This window comes from Setaria viridis, chromosome 2 (assembly GCF_005286985.2).
Source record: "Setaria viridis chromosome 2, Setaria_viridis_v4.0, whole genome shotgun sequence".
Classification (NCBI taxonomy): domain Eukaryota; kingdom Viridiplantae; phylum Streptophyta; class Magnoliopsida; order Poales; family Poaceae; genus Setaria; species Setaria viridis.
In genome coordinates, this window is record NC_048264.2 from 12,216,739 (window position 1) to 12,228,442 (window position 11,704).

Below are 11,704 nucleotides of genomic sequence, written 5' to 3' on the forward strand. Positions count from 1 at the left end.
ATTTTATATGAGTTCTTATGTAACATATTAAAGTTTTAGATGTTTCGTAATTGTATTAGTTAATTTGGCCAAAATGTAGGCCGATGGCAACATGTCAGCAATACTCTCTCTAGCCCTAGACGAAGGACATTCAGAAAACTCAGACAAATTATTAAAAGTATTTATTTATCATATTTAGGCTAATTGACAGTCGTTGTGAATTATAATTTAATAGAGTAACAATGACAAAAAATTTGGGATAAATTTTGGATCACATAATAACTTTATTTTAGGAACGGAGGGAATTCTCCTATGTTCCATATGGTTAATACTTTAATAGATTTAAGGTACTACCTCCTTTCTTAAATATATGATACCATTGACTTTTTTCATTCATTTGACTATTCATTTATATATAAATATTTGTGCTAATAGATAAATCTCTAAATTAAATTCAAAGTAATTTAAGGAAAGACAGGTACTCATTTTATTTTACTTAACTAATTTACTAAATAGATATTGTTGTCAAAATTTAAGAAAAAAAGTTAACGGCGTCATAAATTTTGAAAAAGGAGAGAATATGTTTTCAGATAACACGCATGCTTAATTTCTAATCTTTATCCTTTGATTGGCTGAAAAAGATACGAAATATAAAAATAGCCGAATACATCACCATGTAGATCGAGACCGGAATATTTGGTTTTCCACCGTCTAAAAAAAACTTATAATAAACAACGGCTATAATATCTCTCATGAGTCATGATTGTATACTAGATAGACCCCATCGTGATATACAAATTAAAAATAGCCGTATACATCAATGGTGAGACCGGAACATTTTGTTTTCCACCGTCGAAAAGAAAGTTGTACAAGTACCCCAACAGCCGCTATATCTGTCATGAGTCATGACTTTATACTAGACCCCACCATGATAACCTTGAGCAGCAAAATATTCACAGGATCAAGGATCAACAGCAACAGCATGCATACCACAAATCTTGTGGCAGAGTTGCACTGGCACCAAGAACCGAATCCATCCCACGGATAAGATATGCCATGTGGCGGGCGGCCAGTGGGTGGAATCGACGGGGGGCGACCGCCGCGCCGGCTGGGGATAATCCGCGCCCATGCAATTTGAGGCCATTACACCTCACCCTCTCATCACTCTCTCTCCATCCGACGCCGAGGTCGCGACACACCTGAGCAGGGAGCGCGTGCCAGTGCCACCACCCATGGCGAGCACCAACATGGCCTCGGCCACCTCGCGGTTCATGCTGGCTGCCGGCGTGCCCGCCACCGGCATCAGCGGCAACGGCAGCGGCCGCGTCAGCTTCGCGCCGGTACCAAACAGGCTGGGCAGGAGGCTCGTGGTGCGGGCCGAGGAGGAGGCCGCGGCACCGGCCGAGCCCGCGGCGGAAGGGGAGGGCGCCGTGGCCACCAAGACCAAGGCCGAGAAGCCGCCGCCGATCGGGCCCAAGAGGGGCGCCAAGGTTAATTATATTAGTACCATCATCCGTGTGCTCAACTGCTGGTGATGCAATCCATTGCTTAATCTCACTCACTCTCCAATTCTTGTGCTGATCGCCAGGTGAAGATCCTGAGGAGGGAGTCCTACTGGTACAACGGGATTGGCAACGTCGTCACAGTTGATCAGGTTACTATTCTTACACCACCCGAATCAAAGGCCCCTCAGTAGACTACAAGCTAAGAGTGTCATCGGAAATTCTATAGCATAGGGACTAAACTCATTACACTCCTAGAATAACTCTGTTTCAGCTGTTCAATTCTTGTAGCAATGAACCCAGAAAAGGCGATAAAATTGAGCATTTGATTCGTTTGTGCAGGACCCCAACACCCGCTACCCGGTGGTTGTGCGGTTCAACAAGGTGAACTACGCCGGCGTGTCCACCAACAACTACGCCCTGGACGAGATCCAGGAGGTGAAATGAGAGAGGCTGGCTCAAGGGCCTCCGTGCTCCCCTGTGGTTGGTAGTTGCGAAATGAGGGATGTGAAGCTGCTGTGGTAGCGTCACAACATCTTGTGTGTGATAGCTTAATCTCTGTAATCATTATGTAATTGCTTTGCTGCTTGCTTCACCGTGGACTAAATAATCTCCTGCCCTTAAATTGTTGTATTCTTTTCTTGTCATTTTGTACATGCTCATAAACCTCTTCCCTATAGCACCGTTTGCACGATGCTGGAAACTCAATTCATAGTAGCTGTAAGGGTTCGTACACCATCTCAGGCTTTGGCTTTGGTAGAGCTTGGTGACCAGCGTTCAGTATTAAAGACCATGGTACAAATTGAGCGATATTACAACACCACCAAATTACTCCTCCAGTTTTTACATCTGCTAGTTTCAGCTTTCACATAGCAATAAAAAAAAATATAGCAACCTACTCTAAGATGTGTGTGACAGCATTAATTACTGCCTTCTGGAACAGGTCAAGCCCGAGACTTGAAAATTTTCAAATGCTGCCAAACCACTAACATTGAGTTTGAGGTAGTTCAGAGTGTTCTTCACAAGTTCCTGTTACACCTGCCAGAATGTTCAGACTCTGAAGACCCTGCCCCTCATGGATGTCTCTCTTCAAAAGTAGGCATAAACAAAGATCCGCCACTCATCCGAATCAAAACTGCTATCAAAACTGAAAGCTTCACACATGCGCACTGATCCATTGGTAACGTTATCCAGACTAAAGTTAGGGACTTCATACCAGAAATTAGCAATCGTCGCTATACCCGAGGCCCATAGACAGCCTACAAGTCATTGCCTGGTCAAATCATGTATCATCCTTGCTGGAATGCTTAGTCGCAATATAGTCTAATCACGGAGTCAGCACCAGCAGTGAACAACCAAGGCTGTTTTGGATGGAACTTGCAGTCTAAAACCCCTGCAAACCCAGAAAAGTGGTCAAATATTGCCTTTGAGATATCTGGAGAGCAACATAGCGAACCTGTATCAATGTATAAATCAGAACCTAACAAAATATCTCTATTCCACAAAAATTTAGTAAGTTCACGGTTTGTCATGCCGTGCATGTCGTCTTTGCACTCAGAGTGATGCACCCTCCCCCCTACCCACAAGAAAACTAATGGCGCTCGATCCAATTGACAAAGATTAGTAACAGATGCAACTATTTTAATCTAACAAGAATTACAACTATATTAATTCTACAAGTTTCCCTACAAAACAGAACCATATGTAATGCAGTAGCCTCATAGCTGGGTTTAAGACCAGTATCTGAACTGCAGCAATGAAGACGAGAAAAAATCTACGCATGTGAACAAAAATCTAGATGAAAAGATTGAAAATTATTGAACCAATGGCATGCATACCTCTTCCATCTGAACTAGAATGGCCACGAAGAATTTCCAATGGTACAATAAGTGGGTTCTGGTTAAGATCAGAATAGACCATTCCATGACATACATAGGCAGTACAATCCTCGGAGGATGAGGCAAAAAGAGGGTACTTTCTGTGAAAAGTAACACTCGTAATATCCTTCGAGTGGGTCCTGAAAATTAGCAAATAAGTTACCGGAATTTCTAAATGAAAAAAGCAGCAACAGCATCAAAGACAAGATTGCCAAATAGAACTGTGGAAATTTTACATCAAAAGAGATTACTTTGACCTTCACGATGCAGTGGACAAATAAAAGATGTTGATTGACAATTGTAAGAGTGCAAGCAGTAACCACACCATCCAGGCAGCAAAACACCATGTTTTACCAACATTGCAACAGATTTATCAATATATTTGGACAGAGGAAATCAGGATCACCACACATCCACATGGGCAATCTACACTTATTTAAAGGACGTGGAACACATGAAAATCAGCTTATAAGATGCATCTCAATATTCATTTCCATTATTTTTCCAGGAAAATGGAATTCCAGCATCCATACCCATAGGAAGGTTCATATACCATGCAAAGAATTTAAGAGTGCCTATATTGGTAACCTTGGCTGCATATAGAGATCTTGAAAAATTACATCTTTTTCTTTCAAAGAAAGGGGATTAAAAAGAGAAGAATCATACTTTAGAGTCTTGTATGGTCGTGTAGATAGGTCAGTATCAAACCAGCATAGTTTGCCATCTTTGCTTCCCACAATAACATTATCACCTACAAAAAAGAAATGTGAAGTAATCACAATACTTATAGAGTCAAATTAATATTAACCTACCAACAGGTACAATCAGTTCGAAGCAAGTCCTTGGAAAAAATTCAAAATTCAAAAAAATTACTATCAAGCTGACTTGTGACCTACCACCAGGATGGATCGAGATAGAGGAAATCTCACGAAGACCTGACTCCAGTTTCTTTACCAACTGTGCCTTTTGGAGATCATAAACCTGAATGAACTTCTTAGTAGCAACAAAGAACATCTTCTCACTTGGATGGAATGTTGCCGCAACAGGAAGGCCTGGCAGTTTACGGAAAGGATGGTGCGAGTGCTTTTTCGAGAGCTGATGCAACAATACAGCTTTTGTATTGCGTACAAAGGAATTAAGGTGTACAACTGGATGGGTAAATTAAAGGTGCCATATCATTGGCCCACAACATTCAATGTGACCATGCATGTGAACATAACTAAAAGTACATAGAGAGGGGCCACACTTAGAAAGAAAAATAAAACCAGAACATATGGAAATAAAACAAAATCAATAAACATGATTCATAAAGGATATCACTAGGCACAACTGTGGTAAAGTAATCTCCCTTAAAATGCCAGTCCACATTTGACACAGCCTAAACAAGAAATAGATTCGTAAGCAAGCAAAACAAGATATTAAGTTCAAAGGGAAACGAAATTTAAGTAAAAATCTGGTACGAGACCTTATGATGAATCAAGGTGATTCCATCCAGTTTTTCGTGCTTCATCCACCTCACAGCTGGTTTCTTACCATCTGCAATATAATAATATAATAGTGTTTCAGAAGACGGAAAAAGGCTATACAAAGGAACCATTGATTGTCTAACAATTCAACGCACCAGTATCATCTTGAGGAACCATTTCGCCAATTTGCAGGAGCTCTTTTGCCCTAATTTGCACTTCTTCACTCCCCACCCCAGCATTAATAAGTAGCAGGTCATGTTCTCTGCGCCAAATAAAATGAGTGACAAGAATAATTAAAGCTTACAGATAGGAAATATGCTAGAATATCAAAATGCTTACACAATAGCAGCAAGAATAGGCCTGTCAGGTGCAGGATTCCAGGCAATATGACAGACATCACCTCCGACATTCCAAACTTTAAGACAGCGACCAGTTTCAACCTCCCAAACACGAATTGTACCATCGGAAGAACCTTCAGAAAAGGAGTAATTGTCACTTGACGTTGGCACACTCAGGTTTATGAAATGATCTTCTAAAGCAGAGAAACAGGCCCGCGGCAATTAACCCTATATGCCACAGCTTACCCAATATTCCATGTGTACCCAAGCACAGCCCTCGATTTTAGGGGCATCTTAGCAATTGTAGTCATTTTTCAAAAGCAGCTTTGATTTACTAGTTTTTGCATATCATACTAATAAAATTTATCCCCCATATAAGAACTATCTGACTTGATTAAGAACACAGGTTTTGTTTAGTAGTTAGATTATGAGAAGTTTCACATCCATTCCCATGTGAATTCAGTAACAGATGATCTCCACTCCTTTCTATATAAAAGATAAATTAGATCTAGATTTCCCTCCCAACCAAGCTGACCTAAATTCTGAACTTTTTTTTATGTTACAATGAGGAAACAACTATAAAACTATTACTTTTGCGAAAGAAATAGTGAGATGTAGCTAGTGCTGCTATTTTTAAGTGACGAATTGAAATATGGAAGAAAAAAATACTATGCAGCGCATTAGCTAATATCAACTCAATTGAGTATCAGACCATTATGTGCATGTATAATCAGATAAATACAGAAAACAACATTATAAAAAAATATAGAAAAATATCAACAGTACATACCAGATGCAAGCCACTGCCCAGTCATTTCAACTGAAACTGATTTCACAGGACCCTCATGGCCCTTGAACTCAAGGTAACAAGTTTTTGGGTATGGCCTCAAATCCTTTTTACTTGGTAACTTGGGCTTGAGTGACTCAGGATCAATATTTATCTATGGAGTTGTCAAATAATTGGCCCAAATTAGAGACAAATAGTGTCTTTCAAAGAAATAGGTGGTATGAAAATAACATATGAGGCTCTACTTACACGCTTTTTGCGGGTTCTAGGGCATAGATACAGATCTAGACATCGATCAAAACCTTCCCTCAGTGCCTTCTCATATGCAGGTACACTTCGAAGGGACTCAAATCTGGTGAAGTACACAACTTAAATGTCAAAATAATTTAGACAATACAAGACAATGGACAAGGAAAAGGAACAATGTCAAATATAATACCGTTTTGGAATAAACTTTGGACGATCCTCCTCATACATAAGCTGGTATGAATCTATTTCCTCTTGCGTGGGAATGTATTCAACAGAAGGATTATATGACTCTTCATGACCTGAATACACCATGAAGAATGAATAGAAATTTAAAAACATATACAAACACTCAGTGAAAATATGTTCTAACAATTTATGAATGATTATTATAGAAGTGACTAATTCTGAAAAAGGGTATGACAAAATACCTGGTAAATTAGGTTTAGGAGCTGGAATGTAGCTCAAGCCTTGCCGCTTATTATCTGCTGTATCAGTTTCATCTCCCCACAATAGATATAAGTTAGTTTCCTCCTTTGGCTTATCAAACTTTATCCATCCATTACGAATGGCTCTTACAAGTTTAACAACCTGCCACCAGAACACATGAGCTCAAATTTCTGAGGGAAGGTGCAAATGACTTCAGATGCAATACACAGTTCAAGAGAGAATATCCAAAATAAGTCAACACAAAATTTGTCCTGTTCAAACAAAAAAGAAGCTACACAACAGAATAACAGTAAGTTATGTCAGTTCACAAATTCACTAGTGAATCATCACTCAATCACAACACTAGTGAATGCATAACTCAGTCATAATACTATTAACTGTTACTTCCTAAATATGTGGTATTTTCAAAGATGGGAGGCCCTAGCTGGTCTCCAGCATGTCATGTCGAAAGGAATTGATCCCAAACAATCAGGCTCAACTCTAACTAAATTAGATACTGCTGTTGATATTAGAAGATAAGATTACAATTAAGAATGGACAATGAAATGATCCAGTTCCACCCCTCACTAGCCATCTATTTCATGGGTTTTCAACCATTAATAGTCTACCCTCTCATCCCTAGCCGCCGCCACCACCTGGAAGCCTGTCAGGTGGTGTTTATCCTGTTAGATCCAAGGATTAATAAAGGCTGCCAGCTAACAAGCAGATGCTTAGGCACTGCCTAGGCAACCAAATACCTTCCAGGCGACAGGGAGTGATGTCATGTGTGACTATATTCTTTTAAATTTTTTCTTTGTGTAATTCTATGCTATTAATAGACTTGGACCACCGGCAAGACATGCGGATTACCCCCATAATCAGTGTGGCAGGAAATCAGATTCACCAAGTGCCTAACCACTGCATAGGCAATTTTTATTTTATCAGCTAGGTGCCGAACGTTTGAAATGCTGGAATAAAAAAATTTGGTATTTAACGAATTTGATATTTAACTCATGACTATTCATTAGATCATGCTCAATGGGGTCAATTATTTCAATGAATCAGTATATAGAGATCTGGAAAGAACTCAGTACTAGAACATTCATCCAAGCTGTCAGATCAATAAAAAATGATCTAATATAACAGAAGGGAGATGAAATGCACAATATACCTTCTTCTGCTCCCACTTTGAAGGCACGAACCGCCTCTTTGGCTCAGGGGCACTAGAAAGCGGATGACCTTTATCCTCGTATTCAAACCAATCAACATAATCCTAACAAATAAAAGTCAGTCAGTATGTTGCATCCATGTATTATAAACATATGGACTGGAAAAAAAGGAAACCAGTGAACTGTAAAAGAACAATTCATTTGCATGAATCTGGACAGAATTCATTGCCACCATGGATAACAAATTCAAAATCATGTATATCTGTACAGGTTATTATCAGCGAAACTAAGGTTATTATCAGAGGAAAAAAAGTTATGCACTGGCCATATGTCAGCAAAGAATCAGCCAGCATTTTCGCATAGTACTTAAGCTAATAGCAGATTGAGTTCTCATTAAAGTTTTAATGAAATCACTTGCATGTCTTTTCAGTCACCCACAAAGATAATATTAGGCCACTTGATCATTTATTTAACATATACACTTAGCACCTTGATTAAATATATAATAGATAAGGATTGGAGTACACACTGGATATGGATCAACATTGGCATGTGGAGTCCTTCCCTTTAATAATCTACTAATTATCTTAGCCTCTTCCTTTGTAATCTGAACCTCCTCATCATTATACTCATCATAGATCTTTCTCCTACATTTGGTGGGGAATAAAAGAAATTATGAGGTTAATTAAATGAGCAAAAAAAAAATCCAAATGGTACAAGGTGTAAAGATACAGAAATGGTACAGGGTAAAACAACCAGATACATCTGTTAGGCAGAGGGAGATACAAATTTTCCATATTTTAATAGTTATGGTTTCAAGAGGTCCAAGCATATTCTGAAAGAAACCTAGATTGTGTATAGTCTTGAGCACTGAATCAAAATGATTGTAATAAATTTGCTTATTGCATGTTCTTAGAAAAAACTATAAATGTACAGAAATGACATACAGCTAGATTGAATGAAAATGAATTTCAAGTTGCAAGATTTATAGATGTACAGAAACGTCAGGTAACTAAGCCTTGTTGATAGCATTTTTTTTTCCACGAATATGCAGAAGATCCACACATCATTGCATTAAGTGAGAAGAAAGCCGAACAAAGTCTCACCAAGAACATCGACCAACAACAGCGACCTTACACAAACAAAAACAAACAAGCAGGCAATGTATTACACAACCAAACATACTGTTGATAGAAATGGAAAGCCCAAAGTTTTATATCAGGATAAAAGTTTAAGGTATGGTTCTTGGAACCCCCACACAGGATGGACCTACAAACATGTAGTAACTCTTTGGCTTTCATCCTCGCTTCACCCCAAACGATCAACCTAGAGCTGCTACATTTTGATGTTAAGTTTATATTCTCTATTGCTCTACACGTCAATACGTCATAAAGCCTCAATGGATCTAATCCCACTACTAAAACATTTAGGCCACACAAACCACCGTAACTGGGCTGGGGTGCAAACAAGGATAACCACTGAAAATATCATATAGAGTCCACTATAAGGGTAAACAGAATCTTTGGTAGATGTCGCCTTCGAACAAACAAAGATGAGAGCGGCACAAGTTATTACCCCAACTATCACAATTAATTTGATGAAACCAGTTGTAGCTAGATAAAAAACAATCTTTAATGTGGGAACTCTCATGTATAAGCCTATAGATGTTTTAAGTCTGCAGTCTCCAAGAACACAATGTTGGCCATAAATTGTAAATCCTAACACACTACAAATACAAGGGAGCAATTAGCTCGGCGAGACTCAAGATGTGTAAATTAGAAAATAGCTTCCAACGTGAGCTTGATAAGTTCCAGGGCAACTTGTCTGTGATACGCTGATGTTATTTTTCACCTTACAAAATTCCTGTGGGGTTACCAACCACTGAGCAAATCATCCCAAACAATAAATCTGTGGCAATATAAACATGCACCATTGCCATGGGACCATTATCAAGCTTAATCATTCACCCATTCAATAGTTGTTCAAATTGATGAAAGCTGATTGAGTGACTGCTACAGAGCAAGCTCAAGCTTTACCAATTCTTAGCGTCATCCGCGTTCCTGAGGTAGGCTTCGATGCGGCCCTCCCTATCGCGCTTCTTGATCTTCCTCCCATCAATGTCGTACCCAATGTGCTCCTCGTCCTTGTACCACTCCAGAGGCACGTCCCCCACGGTGTTCCTTGGCGCCACCTGCAAACAACAGTAACACGTACTCAGGCAAGCAATACGGAGCAACGATTCGCGGCTTAAGCAACTCAAAAACAGTAACAACAAGCTCATTTTAACCTCAAATACTCAAGCGAGCAACACGGAGAAACAAACCAGTCTGCGAATCAGCAGCTTAACAACTCAAACACTGAGAAAGCGAATGGCTCACCTCATCCTCCGACGAGTCGCTCTCTTCTGCCACCGCCTCGTCGGACTCGGCGTCGGACCCGGAGCCCTCGCCGCTGTCCTCGAACGACACCGAGTCCTGCAACCCACGCCACAAAACCCTCAAAATTTGCTCAAAATTAGAACGCCGCAAGGGAAAAAAATCGGGGACAAAGGCATCAGAAACTCTCTCACCTCGCCGTCGTCCTCGGACCAGACGCCGTCGCTCCAGGAAGAGTCGTCGGCAGATAGGTCATCGCCCTCGTGCTCGTGCTCCCTCTCGTTGTGGCCCATTTTCGTCGCCGGAAGGCTTCACGTGCTGTGGCGTCGTGGGAGAGGAGGCGAGGCGGAGGTGGAGGCGGCGGCGGGTTTGGGAGGGGGATTCGCGGCGCGCTGCCGGCCGGATGGACGGCAATCTAGCGGCGGACCGGTTGTTTCATGGGCCGGGACACTCTAGTTGTGAGACACACACAACTTCTCTGAGCCCTTCGGTAATGGCCCCCCTCCTCATGGGCCTGAAACGCAGGCCAAAATTCATATCTATATTTGGGTCAGTAACCCGAGCAGTAATTTGCAGAGTTCGGAAAGAACGAATCCTACTGCAGTACGGCAGAAAAAAATTTAATGAAAATGATGAAAAAGGAAAAAATGGACCAGAATTCCAAGAAAAAAGAGCAGCAAATGAAGTAGGAGCATCTCTAGTTGTTTTCCAATCCTCATTAACCTCCAATATCTATTTCGTCATATAGCGGATGACCACAGGACCTTATTTCCAATATCCCCCTAACATGTGGGACCAACTCGTTAGCAGGTCAATTTTTTTTACTTTCTCTCCTTTTCCTTGTTTTCTTTCTTTCTCTCCTCTCCCTCTCTCCCGCCTCTCTGTAATCTTGACTAGGGATGTACAGCCTAGTAAAGGATGATACTAGATGGTGCGGGCACCCATCCCCTAAAGGATGATACTAGATAGTGCGGACACCCACGAGAGGGTGGCGAAACATGACCCGTTAGGACAATGGCGCGACAATGGTGTGGGGCAGCTTGCAGCGGCAACGTGGGTAACATTGAAGGGCGGGCTAGCAAATGGGAGGACCGGCTTAGAAAAGAGTAATAAGAGGGACGGAGGATTGTCCGATTTCTTTATGTGATAGTAAGTGGATAAATCATGTGTTCTAGTTTCAATTCAAACAAGGCCCCTAAAAGTTTATGAAGCTTTGCATCAAAAAAAATATTCTAAAGCCAAAACCAGCTCTTCCAAACGATCGTCCTTGGCCATGAGGTAATCAATGCGGGTACATTTAAAGCGGCTGCAAGGTACAGCTTGCAGGCTCCCTTCTCATGCTGTCTGCATTTTATTGTAGGCCCTGTTTAATTCACCTCCAAATTCCAACTTTGATACTATGAAAAAGAAAATACCTCATCACATCAAACTTGCGGTACATGCATGGAGTACTGAATATAAACGAAATTAAAAACTAATTACATAGTTTTGTTGTACTTTGCGAGACGAATCTTTTGAGCCTAATTAGTCAATATT

At 40.7% G+C, this 11,704-nt stretch overlaps 2 protein-coding genes across 5 annotated transcripts; one reads left to right on the forward strand and one right to left on the reverse strand.

The window, feature by feature from the left end:
• The first annotated feature begins 1,128 nt into the window (after window positions 1-1,128).
• On the forward strand, window positions 1,129-2,114 carry LOC117843923 (photosystem I reaction center subunit IV, chloroplastic). Its single transcript, XM_034724687.2, has 3 exons — window positions 1,129-1,469; window positions 1,568-1,633; window positions 1,824-2,114. Exons 1-3 carry the CDS (start codon window positions 1,212-1,214, stop codon window positions 1,926-1,928), a joined length of 429 nt encoding a protein of 142 aa, XP_034580578.1. The 5' UTR covers window positions 1,129-1,211; the 3' UTR covers window positions 1,929-2,114.
• A 119-nt stretch (window positions 2,115-2,233) lies between these two features.
• Window positions 2,234-10,599, reverse strand: LOC117843922 (ribosome biogenesis protein BOP1 homolog). Of its 4 annotated transcripts, none has more exons than XR_004637859.2 (18): window positions 10,363-10,599; window positions 10,172-10,267; window positions 9,830-9,984; window positions 8,323-8,440; window positions 7,796-7,897; window positions 6,627-6,786; window positions 6,389-6,497; window positions 6,199-6,301; window positions 5,953-6,103; window positions 5,164-5,296; window positions 4,980-5,086; window positions 4,824-4,894; window positions 4,676-4,736; window positions 4,255-4,482; window positions 4,025-4,109; window positions 3,320-3,498; window positions 2,698-2,874; window positions 2,234-2,616 (listed from the first exon to the last, which is right to left on the reverse strand). XR_004637859.2 is itself a non-coding variant. In XM_034724684.2 (17 exons), exons 1-17 carry the CDS (start codon window positions 10,459-10,461, stop codon window positions 2,789-2,791), a joined length of 2,043 nt encoding a protein of 680 aa, XP_034580575.1. In that variant the 5' UTR covers window positions 10,462-10,599; the 3' UTR covers window positions 2,234-2,788. The 4 variants fall into 4 exon arrangements, 2 of the variants coding, with proteins under 2 accessions (XP_034580575.1, XP_034580576.1); XR_004637860.2 differs by having other exon boundaries at window positions 2,234-2,619; XM_034724684.2 differs by having other exon boundaries at window positions 2,234-2,874.
• Between the last annotated feature and the right edge of the window lie 1,105 nt (window positions 10,600-11,704).